This window comes from Silurus aristotelis (assembly GCF_946808225.1).
Source record: "Silurus aristotelis genome assembly, chromosome: 7".
NCBI classification, from domain to species: domain Eukaryota; kingdom Metazoa; phylum Chordata; class Actinopteri; order Siluriformes; family Siluridae; genus Silurus; species Silurus aristotelis.
This window is the reverse complement of record NC_139580.1, coordinates 214,201-236,772: the sequence shown is the minus strand read 5'-3', so window position 1 is coordinate 236,772 and position 22,572 is coordinate 214,201. Positions and strand designations below refer to the sequence as shown.

Here is a 22,572-nt window from a genome sequence, read left to right as displayed (position 1 = left end):
GAGTTGTGATAAGCAGTGATGTAGAACCTTCAGGAGTCGAGGCAGCATTGGATGGTGTTGATGATTCACTGGGTGTTGAACCACCAGGAGATGATGGAGTTATAATAATAACTGTAGTAGAACCTTCAGGAGTCGATGCAGCATTGAAGGGTGTTGATGATTCACTGGGTGTTGAAGCACCAGGAGATAATGTTGTTGCTATTATGACTGAGGTAGAACCTTCAGGAGTTGATGCAGCATTGGAAGGTGTTGATGATTCACTGGGTGTTGAAGCACCAGGAGATAATGGAGATGTGATAATAACTATAGTAGAACCTTCAGGAGTCGATGCAGCATTGGATGGTGTTGATGATTCACTGGGTGTTGAAGCACCAGGAGATAATGTAGTTGCTAAAACAACCATAGTAGAACCTTCAGGAGTCGATGCAGCATTGGAAGGTGTTGATGATTCGCTGGGTGTTGAAGCACCAGGAGATGTTGGAGATGTGTTAACCACTAAAGTAGAACCTTCAGGAGTCGATGCAGCATAAGAAGGTGTATATGATTCACTGGGTGTTGAAGCACCAGGAGATGATGGAGTGGTAATAATATTTGTAGTAAAACCTTCAGGAGTCGATGCAGCATTGGAAGGTGTTGATGATTCACTGGGTGTTGAAGCACCAGGAGATAATGTTGTTGCTATAATGACTGAGGTAGACACTTCAGGAGTCGATGCAGCATTGGAAGGTGTTGATGATTCACTGGGTGTTGAAGCACCAGGAGATGATGAAGATGTGATAATAATTGTGGTAGAACCTTCAGGAGTCGATGCAGCATTGGATGGTGTTGATGATTCACCGAGTGTTGAAGCACCAGGAGATGATGGAGTGGTGATAACCACTGGCGTAGAACCTCCAGGAGTCGATGCTGCATTGGAAGGTGTTGGTGATTCACTGGGAGTTGAAGCACCTGGAGATGATGGACTTGTGATAAGCAGTGACGTAGAACCTTCAGGAGTCGATGCAGCATTGGATGGTGTTGATGATTCACTGGGTGTTGAACCACCAGGAGATGATGGAGTTGTAATAATAACTGTAGTAGAGCCTTCAGGAGTCGATGCAGCATTGAAGGGTGTTGATGATTCACTGGGTGTTGAAGCACCAGGAGATGATGGAGATGTAATAATAATTGTAGTAGAACCTTCAGGAGTCGATGCAGCATTGGATGGTGTTGATGATTCACTGGGTGTTGAAGCACCAGGAGATAAAGTTGTTGCTATAACGACTGAGGTAGAACCTTCAGGAGTTGATGCAGCATTGGAAGGTGTTGATGATTCACTGGGTGTTGAAGCACCAGGAGATGATGGAGATGTGATAATAACTATAGTAGAACCTTCAGGAGTCGATGCAGCATTGGATGGTGTTGATGATTCACTGGGTGTTGAAGCACCAGGAAATGATGGAGTTGTGATCATAACTGTAGTAGAACCTTCAGGAGTCGATGCAGCATTGAAGGGTGTTGATGATTCACTGGGTGTTGAAGCACCAGGGGATAATGTTGTTGCTATAACGACTAAGGTAGAACCTTCAGGAGTTGATCCAGCAATGGAAGGTGTTGTTGATTCACTGGGTGTCGAAGCACCAGGAGATGATGGAGATGTGTTAACCACTAAAGTAGAACCTTCAGGAGTCGATGCAGCATGAGAAGGTGTATATGATTCACTGGGTGTTGAAGCACCAGGAGATGATGGAGTGGGAATTATATTTGTAGTTAAACCTTCAGAAGTCGATGCAGCATTGGAAGGTGTTGATGATTCACTGGGTGATGAAGCACCAGGAGATAATGTTGTTGCTATAATGACTGAGGTAGACACTTCAGGAGTCGATGCAGCATTGGAAGGTGTTGATGATTCACTGGGTGTTGAAGCACCAGGAGATGATGAAGATGTGATAATAATTGTGGTAGAACCTTCAGGAGTCGATGCAGCATTGGATGGTGTTGATGATTCACCGAGTGTTGAAGCACCAGGAGATGATGGAGTGGTGATAACCACTGGCGTAGAACCTCCAGGAGTTGATGCTGCATTGGAAGGTGTTGATGATTCACTGGGAGTTGAAGCACCTGGAGATGATGGAGTTGTGATAAGCAGTGACGTAGAACCTTCAGGAGTCGAGGCAGCATTGGATGGTGTTGATGATTCACTGGGTGTTGAACCACCAGGAGATGATGGAGTTATAATAATAACTGTAGTAGAACCTTCAGGAGTCGATGCAGCATTGAAGGGTGTTGATGATTCACTGGGTGTTGAAGCACCAGGAGATAATGTTGTTGCTATTATGACTGAGGTAGAACCTTCAGGAGTTGATGCAGCATTGGAAGGTGTTGATGATTCACTGGGTGTTGAAGCACCAGGAGATAATGGAGATGTGATAATAACTATAGTAGAACCTTCAGGAGTCGATGCAGCATTGGATGGTGTTGATGATTCACTGGGTGTTGAAGCACCAGGAGATAATGTAGTTGCTAAAACAACCATAGTAGAACCTTCAGGAGTCGATGCAGCATTGGAAGGTGTTGATGATTCGCTGGGTGTTGAAGCACCAGGAGATGTTGGAGATGTGTTAACCACTAAAGTAGAACCTTCAGGAGTCGATGCAGCATAAGAAGGTGTATATGATTCACTGGGTGTTGAAGCACCAGGAGATGATGGAGTGGTAATAATATTTGTAGTAAAACCTTCAGGAGTCGATGCAGCATTGGAAGGTGTTGATGATTCACTGGGTGTTGAAGCACCAGGAGATAATGTTGTTGCTATAATGACTGAGGTAGACACTTCAGGAGTCGATGCAGCATTGGAAGGTGTTGATGATTCACTGGGTGTTGAAGCACCAGGAGATGATGAAGATGTGATAATAATTGTGGTAGAACCTTCAGGAGTCGATGCAGCATTGGATGGTGTTGATGATTCACCGAGTGTTGAAGCACCAGGAGATGATGGAGTGGTGATAACCACTGGCGTAGAACCTCCAGGAGTCGATGCTGCATTGGAAGGTGTTGGTGATTCACTGGGAGTTGAAGCACCTGGAGATGATGGACTTGTGATAAGCAGTGACGTAGAACCTTCAGGAGTCGATGCAGCATTGGATGGTGTTGATGATTCACTGGGTGTTGAACCACCAGGAGATGATGGAGTTGTAATAATAACTGTAGTAGAGCCTTCAGGAGTCGATGCAGCATTGAAGGGTGTTGATGATTCACTGGGTGTTGAAGCACCAGGAGATAATGTTGTTGCTATAATGACTGAGGTAGAACCTTCAGGAGTTGATGCAGCATTGGAAGGTGTTGATGATTCACTGGGTGTTGAAGCACCAGGAGATAATGGAGATGTGATAATAACTATAGTTGAACCTTCAGGAGTCGATGCAGCATTGGATGGTGTTGATGATTCACTTGGTGTTGAAGCACCAGGAGATAATGTAGTTGCTAAAACAACCGTAGTAGAACCTTCAGGAGTCGATGCAGCATTGGAAGGTGTTGATGATTCGCTGGGTGTTGAAGCACCAGGAGATGATGGAGATGTGTTAACCACTAAAGTAGAACCTTCAGGAGTCGATGCAGCATAAGAAGGTGTATATGATTCACTGGGTGTTGAAGCACCAGGAGATGATGGAGATGTAATAACAATTGTAGTAGAACCTTCAGGAGTCGATGCAGCATTGGATGGTGTTGATGATTCACTGGGTGTTGAAGCACCAGGAGATAATGTTGTTGCTATAACGACTGAGGTAGAACCTTCAGGAGTTGATGCAGCATTGGAAGGTGTTGATGATTCACTGGGTGTTGAAGCACCAGGAGATGATGGAGATGTGATAATAACTATAGTAGAACCTTCAGGAGTCGGTGCAGCATTGGGTGTTGATGATTCATTGGGTGTTGAAGCACCAGGAGATGATTGAGAAGTGGTAACCACTGAAGTAGAAACAGGAGAAGTCGATGCAGCATTGGAAGGTGTTGATGATTCACTGGGTGTTGAAGCACCAGGAGATAATGGAGAGGTGGTAACCACTAAAGTAGAACCTTCAGGAGTCGATGCAGCATTGGCAGATGTTGCTGATTCAGCAGTGGTTGACCCCCCTTGAGCCATTGTACTTGTAATCATTGCTGAAGTTGGACCTTCAGGATATGGGCCAGCATTACACTGTGATAAGATGGAAGAAGGAAAAGCAATGGAAGATGTAATACTTGTTACACCTGCTGGTAATGTTGTTAGAACTTTTGAAGTAGAACCTTCTGGAGTTGTTGCAGCATTAGATGGTATTGTTTCACTGTTTGTTGGAGCTTCTGGAGATAAGGTAGTTATAGTATCCAATGGAGTAGACCCTTCAGCAGTCAAAACTGCATTGGAAGTTAATGATTCACTCTGCGTTGATGGGCTGGGTGCTGATGGAGTTGTTATACTCACTGCAGTATTAATTTCAGAAGTTGAACTATCTTCGGAGGTTGTTGATGATTCGCTGGGTGTTGAAGTTTCAAAAGGTGTTGTACTTGTTATACCCACTGGAGTAGAATATTCAGGGCTAAATGCCATACTAGTGGCTTCGAATGGTAAAGTTATTATTGACAGTTCTTCAGTTGTCGAATACACTGGTGTCGTATTACTTGCCCAGTATTCATTGGTGGTTTCAAAAGATTCTGTTTGTGGAATTGTTGTGGAAAATTCAAAATTAGTAGTAGATGGATACCCTTGTGTAGTGTATTGAGGAGTAGAAGGTTCATTTTCAAAGAATAAAGTAGTTGATGAAATTTCTTCAGTCGGTGTATACTCTGAAGTTGTATATACAGTTGTGAAAACAGTTGTGCTTGATTCTGTGATTGGTGACATTTCAGTCATCCATGCTGATGGTATTGTAGAGGTGATTGAAGTGGTCTCTATAGGACTATTAGCATCTGACACCCCTGTTGTTGGTCTGGTAACTCCTAAAATATTTGTGGTGGCTGAAGTTGTAATAGCTGGTATTGCAGTTGTTGTATCCCTGTTGTTGTTGCCCTCACCAACAAAGTATGAATTTTCTTTTAAACTCTCATTTATCTCATTAATCTCTCTTTTGCTCTGGTGTTTGAGATGATTTTGGGCACAGAACACCTTTGCCATGCACAGCTCGTCCATTAAATCAACATAGTGAAGGAAAAGCACTACTTGATTCTGTAGAAAAAACAACATAATTGACCTTTTCATTATCATCAGAAAATCTGACTCAATTAACTTATTAACATAATTTTTATTTTAATTAAAAAGAACATTATTGCAACCTTTTTTAAAGAACAACAAATCTGGAAATTTCTAGCTAACCTCAATAAAATTCAATACAATTTCCTTACTGTTTAATAGACTAATATAAAATCTATATAAATCTACCGATATAAATAAATACTATCACACTACATCTGAAATTTAATAGATGGTCACTAGAGGGCGATATAGTCTCACCCAAACGTACAAACACAACCATTCCAAATCAAGTGTACACACTTATAAAGCTCTTATTTTATTATTACTCCAACCTGATCAAACAGGCATCGTTAAGACATGATTTGTATAACCTGATGCATATCATATGATGTAAAAATAAGAATAAATTAGCGTTATATTAGAGTTATTATTCACTAATTAAATTCTATTTGTGGAATAATTGTATTAAGAAGAGGCATACAGTACACGGAAATGCGATTATGTGTGTGTGTGTGTGTGTGTGTGTGTGTGTGTGTGTGTGTTTTTTTTTTTTTGGGGGGGGGGGGGGGGGGTTGTTGGTTTAGTGAGGTGTGGAGGGTAGGTGGGGCTACTGGGAGTTTTGCAGAGTTCAGCATGGATACAGCTGTGGGGAAAAATCTGTTCCTGAACCTGCTGAAATCTTCTCACAGCATAAAATTATCAACACTACAAAACTCTACCCATGCCCAAAAATACTGAACACATGATATTACTACAGCTATAGGGGCAGCAATAAAAATAATTATATATATATATATTAGTAGTTGAAAAGAAGGTTTTGTGTTCATGATCATTATAATAGAAATCAATCAGTGTGTGAGTCATTAATATCATTCTATTAATAGATCAGTGTGCTGAGAGTCACATTCGAGTCTTTACACAGAAACTGAGGTGATTAAGCAACTTGTGTTAAAAGTCTTGTGATAAAAATGATAATTGGACGGTTATAGAAGCATTCAAGGCAAAAACCTTTGTACTTTTAATCAAGTGAAAGTTTTAAGGGACACTTTTACGTTTACTGAAGTCACATTTTAACAAGTGCCACTACTTTAACACAACTACTTGCTTTGTGTACTTCATCCACCACTGTAAATATTATATTATATTATATTATATTATATTATATTATATTATATTATATTATATTATATTATATTATATTATATTATATTATATTATTATGCATATAACTATAACTAAAGCTGTAAGTATAATTGTAACCAGTGGCTAGAGAGTCTAATGCACCCTGTGACGTTTTTAGAATTTTAACATGTAGGTGGTGCAGGACATGTATGAGGACAGTGTGACAGCAGTGAAGAGTGCAGTAGGAACGACAGACTGGTTCAAGGTGGAGGTTGGACTGCATCAAGGATCGGCCCTGAGCCCTGATCCTTAATGCAGTCCAACCTTCACCCTGAACCAAAAAGTCAGAATTCTGTAGAAAAATGTGTGGAGTCTGAAATTCATCTCAGAATCTACTTTTTATTGAAAATTCTAATAAAAAATGGTTTTTAGAAAATGTTTCTTTAAAAAGGCTATAATTATACTTAATACCAGACATAAAGAAGTCTAACTGTGCTCACTGCTGTATCTAAATGATCTGTAACTGCATCTAAAATATAGTACCTTTAAATATAATTATAGCCATACCTACAACACATTAAAACAAAATATTCACACACACACACATATATATATATATATAGTTATAATTATGGATTTAGATGTAATTATTTTTATTGCTGCCACTATAGCTGTAGTAATATCATGTGTTCAGTATGTTTTATAGTGTTGAGTGCTATTATTTTGACATAGTATTGTTGACTGGCAGTACCTTAGTCATGGGCTTCTCCACGTGAATAACAAGGTTTTCTCCATTTGTCCATTGTGTTAAACCATATTCCTCAGTCATGACTGTTTCTTCCAGAGAGAAAGGATTCAGATCTGCAGCAATAAAATGTGCACTACAGTATAGCATTACAGTGTTCATACCCAGTTCTCTAAACTCATTATTATTATTTTAGTGTTTAATATACTGTAGATTTAAACTTACCAACAAATCTGGCTTCTTTTAGCTCCTTAGCAGCTAGCGTTACAGTCATGTTGGCACTTTCACACTTAACAGCAGGAAACCCAGTTGATCCAGATGTGGAAGAAGGACAGGTTTGGTTTTGTATGGAGCCAAAGTAGTCCAGGGTCATGGTGTACTGCTTCTCCTGGCCAAGCTGAGGTGGAGAACGTTCATCATGAGCTACAGCAAATTAGAATCTCACTTTTCACCAGAGATTAAATAAACACGACTCACCCATTTATACAAGGAGCAGCCTTCATAGAAGATTCTGATAAGAGAAGAATACGCCAGCTCCACATGACTGCATTCCTCCAACAGCTGACTGACAGAAATCTTACTTTCATCACCTGAAGAGAGAGAAATAAACACCTTCTATACAATTCAATACAATAATCAGTTTATTCTACTGTATTCTACTGTAAAGGTAAAGTATTATTAATGCAAAATTGCATGAGCAGTTTAGAGATGGTCATTGCTCATGAAAAGTGCTGGTGCTGGGGTTTGAACTCAAAAATCAGTAGCCTTTACCAGCGTTCCACTGTACATGAGTAATTTTTTCATTTAAAATGTAGATCCTGGAGTCATTTATTTATGTAAATCTACACTGTTAAAAGTAGAATATAATAATAAATATAACTGGACTTTTATAAAAGAGCCCCTGTAATGTAACTGGAGCATTTTATTTCACTATGATTGTGAGTGTGTCTGCACCAGCTTCCCATTTCACTTATTATTTTTTATTTACCATTTTATACTTTAATACTTTATATTGTTGCTTTATTCAAATTGTCTACAGAACTCAAGGAAGATCATTATAGTGGAGAAGTGGGAGCTTCAGGGGTTAAGACGTTGGACTTCTGATCAGAAGGTTGACTTTAATTGATCTATATTTTTAGTAATATACATATATATATATACACAAACATACCATTTTTCTCAGTAAATATATTTCTAAAGGTGCTATTGACATGAAGTTTTCACCAGATGTTGGTTACAATTAAAACAATCCACAAACAAAAAAAAATCTAACCATAGATGTGCATAATTTAATTTATGTGTAATAATGTGAAATGACACAGAAAAAAGTATTAAACATACAAAGAAAGGGAGATGCAAAAAGGCATGGAAAGCCATGACACCAGCTGAAATTAATCAGTAATTAGAAAGCAGCTCATGATGGATAAAAAAGCAAAGAGCTCTCAAGACCTTTGCAACATTATTGTTCCTTGGTTCCAGAAGGATTTCAATACGTCTGAATTTTCCAGTGAGCTCTTTTGGGCCATAATCCAGATGTGAAAAGAACATAATTTCACCAGAAACCGGCCATGACCAGATGCTCCTCACAAGATTTCTGACTAAGGAGTGAAAAGAATATCAGAAGCATTGTTCAAGAGCCAAGGACCAAAAAACACCATGGTGCTCATCAGGGATAAACACACACCATTCACCTTGACTGTTAAATTTCTGTAAAGCTGCGTTAAGATGATGTCTGTTGTGAAAACTTGACTTGACTTGAAATATTGAAGAATAAAGTCTGTTTAGATGAAACTCTGAACTCAAATTGAACTGTTTGGATGCCATAATACACACCATGTTTGGAGGACAAACGGCACTGCACATCAGCCAAAAAATACCTGACTGACAGTGAAGTTTGAAGGTGAGAACATCATGCTGTGGGGCTGATTGTCAGCATACGGTACTGATAAACTTCATTTAATTAAAGGAAGGATGAATGGAAAAATGTACCGAGACATTTTGATAATGATGATTCAGGATGACGAAGATGAAACGATGGTGAACATTTTAGCAAGATGATGATCCCGAACACACAGCTGAGAAAACTCAACTGGTTTCAGAGAAAGAAAATAAAGCTGCTAGAATGGTGCAGCCAATCACCTGCCTCTAATCCCATTAAAGATCTACAGAAAAAACTAAAGATCAGAGTTCATAGAAGAGGCCACAGAACCTTCAGGATTTGAAGAATGTTTGTGTAAAAGAATGGGCCAAAATCACACCTGAGCAATGCGTCTAACTAGTTTCTCCGTACAGGAGGCATCTTGAAGCCATCATTACCAACAAAGGCTTTTGTACAAAGTATTAAAGTATTATTATCCCTGTGCCATTGCACATTATTTTACAGAATTTATGGACAGCTACGATTTGATTTCTTTTTCATCATCTGGTGAAAATTTCATGTCAATAGCACCTTCAGAAAAATATTTACAGAGAAAAATGCTGATGTGTTCAATGTTTATTTGATATATTATATAATTATAATAATTTATATAAATGTAAATAGTCTTGATCAATTCTGCAGCAGCACAATAGTGATAAAGTGTGATAGTGGTGAGAAGAAGTGAGATGATGGTCAGTAACAGTAATATGATAAAGATTGATGCTCTCCACACTGGATGGAGCTGTATTAATTACAGGTTCAGTGTAACTTCTGCAGGTCCATGATGGCTCATATCTTAGTCTTAAAATATGGTTAGGGCTCCTTCTATTCACTAAAATGAGCTACACATTAATGAGGAAATCATGAAGAGTTTCATACAATAAAAAAAACTATGGTATTTATCAAACGCACTGATCCCAAGGGATTGACACATTTATCATCGAAACACAAGCTAAAGATAAATAGATCAGATGAACAGATCATCTGAACACTTGGATCATCTGTGGTTGTAGATGATCTCGAGTGCAGGTCAGAGTAAAGAGCATCAGGAAGCATCACGTTTTCTATATAAAGTGTCACAACAATTAGCAGCATGTGATATTCTTACTGCACTTATTTAGTAAAATATACTGAATATAAAATATAATGATATGTAAAAATATCCTGAAATGTCTAAATAAGTGGATACACACACACACACACACACACACACACACACACACACACACACACACACACACACACACACACACACACACACACACACACACACACACACACAGGGTACGTTTGAGATGAGGTGCTGTATGGTCCAGCAGTGTGAAGAGGTCTTACCTATCAACAGGTACACATCAGTGTATTGATTTGGAGAAACTGCAATAATCACACTGTCAGCATCACAGTAAAGTGGGAACTGCTGATCCTCTCTGTCTGTTTCATTCCGCAGTCCTGTGGAGCAACATCACATCACACTTCATCATCTCTCACAGAGCAGCTTCACCAATCTGCTCATAACCTCCACCCAGAGCAGTGCAAACACTCTATAAACACTCTCTCTCTCTCTCTCTCTCTCTCTCTCTCTCTCTCTCTCTCTCTCTCTCTCTCTCTCTCTCTCTCTCTTTCTCACTCACACACACACACACACACACACACACACACACACACACACACACACACACACACACACACTCATTTTCTCAGGCAATATATTTTGAAAAACCTCCTGAACCTTTCCACCTTAATTTCCTTCATCATTACATGTAGAAGTTTTCTTCACCACTGCTTTTATCTGGAACATGTTTTATCCGTTTCCTTCTCACATACATTTCAGAACAAACTCAGGAATAAAGTTCAGTTGTTTTAATAAATTAATTCTCTCCTGTAAAAGAAACCCTTGTCATACCTTGAGTGAGGTTTCCATCATCGGCGTCTCTGATGTTCATTTGTTTAGAACTCAATAAGAATGGTGTTGCTGAGCTGAAATAGATTAGCGTAGCTGCTAGAATTAGCCGAACCATCATGTGAGCCATGTCTAGCAGTGATGTGCTGCATTCCTCCTCCTCCTCAATGTGTCTCAGGAACTTCTGGGGCTTTTTATATGAAGAGGGATTGATGTTTATTCTGCACGTCTCAGGACACTGATAGTGTGTTTGTCTTTTGTGATACGGTCCTCAGTAATCATGAGATGATAGTCTACAGAACACTGAGGAGAAACGACATCAGTGTGCTTTAGGAACTGAAAAGTCTTGCAGCTTAAACAAACTGAAATAAACACTATTAATGATTTTATTGAATATGATTATTATTATTTTCTGTACATGGGCAATTTCCTTTATAACTAAGACAGTTCCGGGGATTAATGTGGCCTTCAGCATTGCATCTGCATCTGTATCTGTATCAGGTAGGGGAGTAGCTCACTGGTTAAGGTGTTGGGTTACTGATCAGAAAGTCAGGGGTTCAAGCCCCGGTATCGCCAAGCTGCCACAAGGGGCGCCATATCATGGCCGACCCTGCACTCTGACCCCAGCCTCGTAGCAAACTGGGATATGCAAAGAGTGAATTTCACTGCTCTGTAATGTATATGTGACAAATATAGGCAATTCTTCTTCAAAACCTGTATCTGCTTTTGTATTTGTCCCAGCAGCGAACAGACTAACAGAGACATGAAGCCATGTCGAATAATAATTAAAAATCTCAATTAAAGTTGATATATTTTATTTAATGTTTTGTAAATTCTAAATATGGACATGGGCCAGTTCCTGACTGTTTTTAGCCTTGGTGCATGTGGAGCCCTAGAATCTTCACAGATAGCAGTGTTATAAAAACCTTCAACTGGGAACAAATATATGAAATAAAATATATGATAATAATAAATAAAAGGTGTCCAGGCATCCCATTCTAACTTGACCCTGAAGATAAGTTCTTCTCTGCTCCTCTAAACAACTTCATCATATCTTATCTTCTCCATGTGTTTACACTTCAACCTTCACATTGAATGAATAATTTGATTTTAATTTATGAATGTATTTAACACATGACTTCTAAGAGGAAGCATTAAGGAGGTTCACGTTCATTTCATTTCATTTTAATATCCACAGTGTCACAAATGAGAAATATAATGAGACAAACAGGGAGTTGTGATCACAGAAGATCACACTAAGGACTGAGACATATACAGTATACAGTATTTATGTTACTGCAATAGTTTTTACATGTTTTCATCTCTCTCTCTCTCTCTCTCTCTCTCTCTCTCTCTCTCTCTCTCTCTCTCTCTCTCTCTCTCTCTCTCTTTTGTCTGTCTGTCTGTCTGTGTCTAGAAAAAAAATTATTTTTTAGATACACATGCATGTTCCTTTTGTTTTGTTAAGTAATGTAACAGTATGAAGATTTCCTTTGAACAAACAAATCTGTGAACGTCCAGATGTTCTGGTTTATTTTCAGTGAAAAATCCTCCCTTAGCATGAAGAACAGCTTTACACTCTCAGCATCCGAACACTTTAATAGGATTTGGTCAGGTCATTCCATTATAGATTGACAGATAGATTCCAGACAACTGTTTGCTCTCTTGTTATACGGTGAAGTCGGTTCTAATGAGCCACAGTCCAGACAGAACTATATGGCAGTGAATTAGGAATAGAAGACATGTTGGTTCAGAATTCCTTTCACTTTCCCTGCTCAAAAACAACCCAAAACCATTACACTTCCAGATGTGAGTGTGGAGGATGAGGGAGTCTGATCACATCTCTCCTGTTCTCTGTCTTCTTCTGTTAGAGCCACAAATGTTTCATTTGGACACAGTTTCTTCCATTTATTCACTGTTCAATTACTTTGTGTATACATACATACGGGGTGGTATCAAAAAGTTTTAAGACTAATGGTGTAACTGGAGATATTCTGACCACATGCTTCATCACCGCTGATGTGGTTTTCTAATATGCACAGCAATTTAGAACAAAGAGCAAACGTGAAATTTTACATGAAATTGGGCAAATCTTCCACAGAGACGTTTGACACGAGGTATGTTTGACATACGGCGATGCTGCTACATACAAACAGTATATAATAATGTATTTACATATAAATGCTAGTTTATAAAAAGTCTAAATCAAAGACTTTAAAACTCTTTCAATATTTTACTATATAATAATCATGCCAGTGTCTGTCTACACACAAAGAGTAGATAAAAAGTAGATACTGTAGATATGTTTGAAGAATGTGTTAAAAGGCCTTGCTGTAAGATATCAGTTACAGATCCACCAAACAGAAGTGTATTAATCTTTATTTATCCAGGAGAAAACTCACTGAGATAAAATCTCTTGCATGAATGACCTCGACCAGAAACATCTAAAGACACAACATCAAATAACATCATAATAAAGCCTTTGTTTTTGGCATGTTTTTCCATTGTTTTAATGAGTGACAATGTTCTATACGGTTTTGGCAGAACTGATGGAAGAATGAGTAAAATATAGATTTATGAATTAGACAGAAGTGTGAGTGCTGTGCTGAGGGGGAGATTCATCCTTAAACAGAAAAGGGATGAGATTTATAAGCACAAAAGGAATAAAACATTAATGAATAAAAAAAAATATATATTTTTAAATTGTTTTCTGTGACTTTCTTGTTTAAGTCAGCATTTAAACGTTACAGCAAATTCTTTCTTTCATTGTCATTTTCATTTACTTAATTTTACAATTCCACATTGGCTGTATTTCTCCTCACAGCGGGGCGAGTGGGGGATGACTCTGGCATTAGAGCCCTCACAGCGGGGCGAGTGGGGGATGACTCTGGCATCAGAGCCCTCACAGGGGCGCAAGTGGGGGACGAAAATTCGAGTGGGGGACGACACAGGCATTAAAGCCCTTACAGGGGCGCGAGTGGGGGACGACTCAGGCATTAGAGCCCTCACAGCGGGGCGAGTGGGGGACGACTTGACATTAGAGCCTACACAGCGGGGTGAGTAGGGGTTGACTCAGGCGTTGGAGAAGTGTGTATAATGTGTGTGTGTGTGTGTGTGTGTGTGAGTGTGAGGTGTGTGTATTAGGTGTGTATGTGTGTATTAGGTGTGTTTGTGAGGTGTGTGTAATAGGGGTGTGTGTGAGGTCTGTGTGTGTGTCAAGTGTTCGTGTATATGTGTGGTGTGTGTATTAGGGGTATGTGTGAGTTGTGTGTTTGTGTGTATTAAGGGTGTGTGTAAGGTGTATGTGTGTGTGTGTGTTTGAGGTGTACTACCAAAATTTCAACATAATGTCTCCTGCTCTACCAGAGGGGACAAAACACTGGACCAGGTATACAAAACATACCTGGGGCATACACGGCCATTCCCCTCCCCAAGATGACACCACTTGGTCGGCCAGGTCAGCAACAACGATGAATCGGCCTACAGGGAAGATATCTGAAGGCTGACAGCATGGTGTGCCACCAACAACCTTACCCTCAACGCCTCGAAGACTAAAGAGCTCATCGTGGACTTTCAGAAATCCAACAGCAGGAGACATTTTCCAGTAAACATCAACAAACTGATGTAGAGCAAGTCTCCAGTTTAAGTTCCTGGGAGTTCACATCTCTGAGGATCTGTCCTGGCACAAGAACACTTCAGCTCTGGTTAGTAAAGCACAGCAAAGCCTGTACTTCTTGAGGAGTCTCAAGAAAGCTCATCTGTCCCCAGGGATTTTAGTTTTTACAGTTTCTACCGCTGCATCATTGAGAGCATCCTAACCAACTCCATCACCGTATGGTACGGAGGCTCCACTGTGTGTGAACGTAAAGCCCTGCAAAGGCTGGTCAAAACCGCCCGACGGCACCCAACTACCTGCCATTAAACACCTTCACTACAGCAGATGTCTGCGAAGAGCTCACAGCATCATCAAGGACTCTTCACATCCCAGTCATAAACTGTTTAACCTCCTTCCATCAAGAAGGAGATACAGGAACATACGCACCAGAACCAGCAGGTTCAGGGACAGCTTTTTTCCATCCACCATCACACTACTGAACTCTACACTACACTGTTAGATCACTCTATAGACACTGTATATAACCTCTGTACAGTTATACATACAATGTACATAATACATAGTATATCTTTTTTATCCCTCATTCTCCACACACATTACGGACGTTTTACGTACATCTGATACTTCCTGATCAGCTTGTCCAGTCTCTTCCTGTCTGCAGTACAGATGCTGCTGCCCCAGCAGACCACACCATAGAAGATGGCTGAGGCCACTACAGAGTCAAAAAAGGTATTTAGTAGCTTTCCATGTACTTCAAAAGATCTTTGTTTTCTCAGCAGGAAGAGTCTGCTCTGTCCTTCTTTTATAAATTGCCTCAGTATTATCTGTCCAGTCCAGTTTGCTGTTTAGATGAACACCCAGGTATTTAAATTGAATTGAATTCATGTTTATTTGTACTGTGCTTATAACAATGAACATTGTCTCAAAGCAGCTTTAACCCAGCCATTATGGTTGCACAAGCCAGTGCACTCTTAGTGCCGGTCCCGAACCCAGGTAAATGTGGAGGTTTGTGTTATGAAGGAGATCAAGAATAAAACATGTGCCAGATCAAATATGCGGATCACGTATAGGAATTTCATCCTGGATCGGTCAAGGCCTGGGTTAACAACGACCGCCACAGACAGACAGATAGACAGATAGATAGATAGATAGATAGATAGATAGATAGATAGATAGATAGATAGATAGATAGATAGATAGATAGATAGATAGATAGATAGATAGATAGATAGATAGATAGATAGATAGATAGATATACACAGGTATCGTTAACCAACAGGGTACCGGTGGAAATTGGGCTACTGTTGGCTGAATGAGGAGAAGGAGAGGAGGAAGACATTTACAGAGACAGCAGGGAAAGGAGAAGTGGAGGAGAGTGGAGGTTTGGGTTGGTACTTTAAATGTTGGTACTATGACTGGTAAAGGGGGAGAGGGAGCTGATATGATGGAGAGGAGAAAGGTAGAGATGTTGTGTGTTCAGGAGAGCAAGTGGAAATGGAGTAAGAGCAGGAACATTAGAGGTGTTTAAACTGTTCTATCATGGTGTGGATGGAAAGAGAAATGGTGTAGGGGGGATTCTGAAGGAAGAGTACAGTAAGAGTGTAGTGGAGGTTAAAAGAGTTTCTGATAGAGTGATGAACAGGAAGCTGGATGTTAAAGAGGTGATGATAAATGTCATCAGTCCCTATGCTCCACAAGTGGGTGGTGTGATGGAGGAGAAGAAAAAATTCTGGGGTGAGTTAGATGAAGTGGTAGAAGGTGTACCTAGGAATGAACGATTGGTGATTGTGGCAGACTTTAATGGACATGTAGGTGAAGGGAACAGAGGTGATGAGGAGGTGATGGTAGGTATGGTTTTAAGGAGAGGAATGTGGAAGGGCAGATGGTGGTAGATTTTGCTAAATGGATGGAAATGACAGTGGTGAACATGTATTTTAAGAAGAAGGAGGATCATAGGGTGACGTATAAGAGTGGAGGAAGGTGCACACAGGTGGACTATGTGCTATGCAGGAGATGCAACCTGAAGGAGATTGGAGACTGTAAGGTGTTGGCAGGGGACAGTGTAGCTAGACAGCATCAGATGGTGGTCTGTAGGATGGTTTTGGAGGTGAACAAGAAGCGTAGGAGAGTGAGGACTGAAAGAAGAATTAGATGGTGGAAACTGAAGGAGGAAGAGTGTAGTGTGAGGTTCAGGGAGGAGGTCAGACAGGAGCTCGGTGGTGGTGAAGAGGTGCTGGATGAATGGACAGCAACTGCAGGAGTGATAAGGAAGACAGCTAGAAAGGTACTTGGTGTGACATCTGGAAATAGAAAGCAAGACAAAGAGACGTGGTGGTGGAATGAGGAAGTGCAGGAGAGCAGAAGGAAAAAGAGGTTGGAAATATTGTGAATTGTGATCGACAGAGTGATGAGAAAAGTAGGCAGGAGTACAAGGAGATGTGGCAGCAGGTAAAGAGGGATGTGGTGAAAGCCAAGGAAAAGGAATATGAGGAGCTGTAAGAGAGGTTGAACACTAAGGAAGGAGAAAAAGATTTATACCGATTGGCCAGGCAGAAGAACCGAGCTGGGAAGGATGTTCTGCAAGTTAGAGCAATAAAGGATGGAGATGGAAATGTGTTGACTAATGAGGAAAGTGTGTTGAGAAGATGGAGGGAGTATTTTGATCAGCTGATGAATGAGGAAAATGAGAGAGAGAGAGGGTTGGATGGTGTGGAGATGGTGAAGCAGGAAGTGGAAAGGATTAGTAAGGAGGAAGTGAGAGCAGCGATTAAGAGGATGAAGAGTGGAAAGTCGGTTGGACCAGAGGACATACCAGTAGAAGCGTGGAGATGTTTAGGAGAGATGCAGTGGAGTTTTTAACCAGATTGTTTAACAAGATTCTGGAAGGTCAGAGGATGCCTGAGGAATGGAGAAGGAGTGTGCTGGTACTGATCATTAAGAACAAGGGAGATGTGCAGACCTGCAGTAACTACAGGGGAATTAAGTTGATCAGTCACACCATTAAGTTATGGGAAAGAGTAGTGGAAGCCAGGCTGAGAGAAGAGGTGACCATCTGTGAGCAACAGTATGGTTTCATGCCGAGGAAGAGCACCACAGATGCATTATTTGCTTTGAGGATGTTGATAGAGAAGTATAGAGAAGGTCAGAAGGAGTTGCATTCTGTGTTTGTGGATTTAGAGAAAGTGTACGACAGGGTGGAGAGAGGAGTTGTGGTATTGTATGAGGAAGTCAGGTGTGTAAGAGAAGTATGTGAGGGTGGTGCAGGACATGTATGAGGACAGTGTGCCAGCAGTAAAGTGTGCAGTAGGAACGACAGACTGGTTCAAGGTGGAGGTTGGACTGCATCAAGGATTAGCTCTGAGCCCTTTCCTGTTTGCAGTGGTGATGGACAGGTTGACAGACGAGGTCAGACAGGAGTCTCCATGGACTATGATGTTTGTGGATGATATTGTGATTTGTGGTGAGAGTAGGGACCAGGTGAGGAAGAGCCTGGAAAGGTGGAAGTACACGCTGGAGAGAAGGGGAATTAAAGTCAATAGGAATAAGACAAACTACATGTGTGTGAATGAGTGGGAGGGCAGTGGAGGGGTGTGGTTGCAGGGAGAAAAGGTGGAGAAGGTGAAGGAGTTCAGGTACCTGGGCTCAACAGTGAAAAATGATGAAGAGTGTCTTCGAGAAGTGAAGAAAAATGTGCCGGCAGGGTGGAGTGGGTGGAGAAGAGTGATAGCAGGAGTGATTTGTGATAGAAGAGTATCTGTGAGAGTGAAAGGGAAAGTTGATAGGACTGTGGTGAGACCTGAGATGTTGTATGGATTAGAGACGGTGGTATTGATTAAGAGACAGGAGGTGGAGCTGGTGATGTTGAGATGTTCGTTGGAAGTGATGATCGATGGACAGGATTAGAAATGAGTTTATTAGAGGGACAGCACATGTAGGACATTTTGGCGACAAGGTGAGGGAGGTGAGATTGAGATGGTTTGGACATGTGCAGAGAAGGGACATGGGGTTTATCAGTAGGAGAATGCTGAGGATGGAGACACCAGGAAGAAGGAAAAAAACAAAGGCCAAGGAGGAGGTTCATGGATGTGGTGAAGGAAGACATGCAGGTAGTTGGTGTGAAAGAGGCAGATGTAGAGGACAGGGGGTATGGAGACAGATGATCTGCTGTGGTGACCCCTACTGGGAGAAGCTGAAAGAAGAAGTCCCTGATGAACAAGCCGGTGATGATTGTGGTAAAGGAAAAACTCCCTGAGATGCATCAGGAAGAAACCTTGAGAGCAACCAGACTCAAGAGGGAACCTCATCCTCATCTGGGTGCCACCAAATGTCCATTTATTAGAAATAAACAATGTTGAGGTGCAGTGATGGAGATCAGAGCAAACTGTAGTCCTGAGTCAGTGTAGCAGACTGTTGATATTAACTACAGTCCAAATCCATCCTCAAAGCTCCTGTTCTTACTCCGGAATTTCATGGAACCACCCAAGGTGCAGATGAGAAACATCTCCGGCTGCACAGAGTCGCCTCTAATTGAAGAGGACTCTATCCAGAGGCAGGCCTGGACGGAGTGGGAAGATCCACGGAGGGAAGAGGAGCAGGAACAGTGATCACTGGAACCTCAGGAGCATATTTAACTCAACCGAGAGAGAGAGAGAGAGAGAGAGAGAGAGAGATGGATATGGATTATTATGTGTCCTTATTTGGACTCCGGCAAGACTCGCTATGGCAGCATAGAGAGAACCAGAAGGTAACACCTACATGAGGATCTCTGGAATAAGAGACCCACCACACCACCGTCAACAAACCTGAGTGAACGTGTGAGAGTCAGGGGACGACAGCATACAAATATCCCAGTTCACCAAACACTCCATATCCATGATCCCTCCAGATCTGCGCCTTTAGGTGTAGGTGTGGAGGATCATACTGGTACAGAAGTTCACTCAGATACTGCTGCGTGAGAGCGTTAAGTGCTTTATACGTCAGTAGTAGTATTTTATAATCAGTGTGAGATGGAATTGGGAGCAGTGTAGATGATTAAAACAGGGCTGATGTGGTCATATTTCCTAGATCTAGTGAGGACTCTTGCTGCTGCATTCTGAACTAACTGAAGCTTATTTCTGCACTTACTCCATCACCCAGACAGTAAAGCGTTACACTAGTCTAATATAGATGTCACAAAAGCATCTACTAGTTTTTCCGCATCCTGTAACAACATCATATTTATAATTTTAGCAATATTTTTGAGGTGAAAGAAGGAGATCCTGGTAATATTATTTATGTGAGACACCAAGGTCTCTGACTGCTGTACACACTGAAACAGAAACACCATCCAGAGATGCTACGAAATCGGTTTACTTCTAGCTGCATGTGGTCCTAGTAAAAGTTCTTCCGTCTTATCTGAGTTGAGCAGAAAAAAGTTAACAAGCATCCGCTGTCTAATGTCCTTTACACACTCCTCAACATTGTTAAGCTGATCTCTCTCATCTGGCTTTGCTGAAATATACAGCTTTGTATCATCAGCATAGCAATGGAAGCGAATATCATGTTTATGTATAATTTCACCCAGAGGCAGCAGATATAAAGAGAAAAGCAGTGGGCCTAAGGCAGATCCTTGCGGAACACCAAACTTTACCTCAGAGAGTGTGAAGAACTCACCATTTACATCAACAAACTGATGGCGATCAGTCAAATAAGACCTGAGCCAGGAGAGAGCTGTTTCCTTTATTCCAACAACGTTCTCATGTCCAGCAAGCAGGAGATTATGGTCAATGGTATGAAAAGCTGCACTGAGGTCGAGCATAACAAGTAAAGAGACAAAACCCTGATCAGAGGCCAATATCAGTAATTTACAACCTTAACTAGCGCCGTCTCTGTGCTATGATGAGGCCGAAATCCTGACTGATACATTTCATAAATGTTATTTCTCAGTAGATGTGTACCCCGGGCAGCTTTAGGGAACTCTGATCACTGCTTGGTTCATCTTATTCCAACATATAGTCAGAAACTAAGCTGCTAAGCCTTTAGTCAAAACAGTGAAGAGATGGACCAGTGAGGCAAAGCAGGAACTACAAGACTGCTTTGACTGAACTGATTTGAGTGTCTTTGAGGCTGGATGAGCTGACTGACACTATGACATCCTACATCAGTTTTTGTGAAGACATGTGGGTGCCAACCAAAACCTTCTGCAAGTTCAGTAACAACAAACCATGGTTCAGAGCCAAACTGAAAAAACTTCGACATGCCAAGGAAGATGCCTACAGAGGGGAGGACAAAGCCCTGTACAAGCAGACCAGGAACCAACTGACAAAAGAAATTAGAATAGCCAAAAGAAGCTACTCTGAAAAGCTGAAAAGCAGGTTTTCAGCTAACGATCCTGCATCAGTGTGGAAAGGCCTGCAAAATATCACAAACTACAGGAGACCACCCCTCCCCACTGAAGCAAACAAAGACCTGGCTGACGACCTCAACACCTTCTACTGCAGGTTTGAGAACAATATCTTCACACCTCTCATCCAACCCAGCTTAATGTCTGCCCCATCACACCTCTGGGAACCTTTCTTACAACTCCTCCCAGCACTCAAGTTGCGCTCACAATTTGTGAAAAGGATGTGTATCGGCTCTTTCAGAGACAGAAGACAAGGAAAGCTCCCGGCCCAGACGGTGTCTCCCCCTCCTGTCTCAAAGCATCTCAACACTACTCCCCCTCACAATATTCAACAGCCCTGTGTCATCTGTGGAGAACTTCAAGTTTCTGGGCACTACCATTTCCCAAGACCTGAAATGGGAATGCAACATAAACTCGATTCTAAAAAAGGCCCAGCAGAGGATGTATTTCTACGCCAATTAAGGAAGTACAGTCTGCCACAGGAGCTGTTGGTGCAGTTCTACACTGCAGTCATTGAATCTGTCCTGTGCTCATCAATCACCATCTGGTTTGGAGCAGCAACAAAACAGGACAGAAACAAACTGCAGCAAACAGTTAAAACAGCAGAAAAAAATAATCGGTGCTCCCCTGCCCACTCTCCAGGAGCAGTACCATTCAAGAACCAGAAACCGGGCAGAAAAAATCATTAATGACCCTTTACACCCTGAACACAACATCTTTCAGCTCCTCCCTTCTGGCAGACGCTACAGAACTCTGTTCACTAAAACTGCCAGACACAGAAACAGTTTCTTCCTCCAAGCAATCACCCTCACTAACAACTGACCATAATTATATTCCCTGCTCAGATCTATCTAAGTACCACACAGAACTTTCAGGCATCACATTATCTTTATAACAGCTGGAACCAAATTCCTTGTGTGTGTCAACACACTTAGCCAATAAACCTGATTCTGATTCTGATAAGAGATTTTCTAGAACTCCATGTTATTTGAAATACTGTTAATTTGGTTTGACGTCATTTACGTTCTAATTTTAGAGTGGTCTGTTTTAAGGTGCGTGTATGATCATTATACCACTGTGCTGATTTTTTCCACCTGATCATTTTGGTCTTAAGTGGAGCTCCATCATCTAGAGTATAACAGAATGTTGATTGTAGGTATTCAGTGGCCCAGTCGAGCTCTGCAGGGTCTGCGGGGGAATATCTAATTAATATCTTAATTTCTGGAAGATTATTGATAAAACTCTGCTGTAGCTAACATGAATGTGTTTAACACGGTAACGTGGTGAGGTACTAATGCAGTGACTGAGGCAGATTTTAAAAGTGATAAGATAATAGATCTGGAAGACCTTCAGACTGTGGAATTATGAATTATTTTTTATTTTTAATCCAAATGTCAACAAAAACTCTAAATCAAACCTCACACATACCACACACAACACTATTACACCCCCCCTCTCTCTCTCTCTCTTTCTCTCTCTCTCTCTCTCTCTCTCTCTCTCTCTCTCTCTCTTACACACACACACACACACACACACACACCCTTCACACACCCTTCACACACAACTCTAAATCAAACCTCACACATACCACACACATAACACTATTACACACACCCCTCTCTCTCTCTCTCTCTTCTCTCTCTCTCTCTCTCTCTCTCTCTCTCTCTCTCGCTCTCTCTC

The 22,572-nt window shown here is 41.1% G+C and overlaps 2 protein-coding genes across 2 annotated transcripts in view; one reads left to right on the top strand and one right to left on the bottom strand.

Moving 5' to 3' along the window:
* The window catches only part of LOC310728884 (uncharacterized protein), an 82,625-nt gene that overhangs the window by 34,076 nt on the left and 25,977 nt on the right, over positions 1 to 22,572 (top strand). The window lies entirely within an intron of this gene.
* On the bottom strand, positions 6,999 to 11,215 carry LOC310728886 (uncharacterized protein). The gene is made up of 5 exons (XM_083546750.1): positions 10,898 to 11,215; positions 10,330 to 10,443; positions 7,554 to 7,666; positions 7,302 to 7,473; positions 6,999 to 7,192 (listed from the first exon to the last, which is right to left on the bottom strand). The coding sequence occupies exons 1-5, from the start codon at positions 11,022 to 11,024 to the stop codon at positions 7,050 to 7,052; spliced, it is 669 nt and encodes a 222-aa protein (XP_083402876.1). The 5' UTR covers positions 11,025 to 11,215; the 3' UTR covers positions 6,999 to 7,049.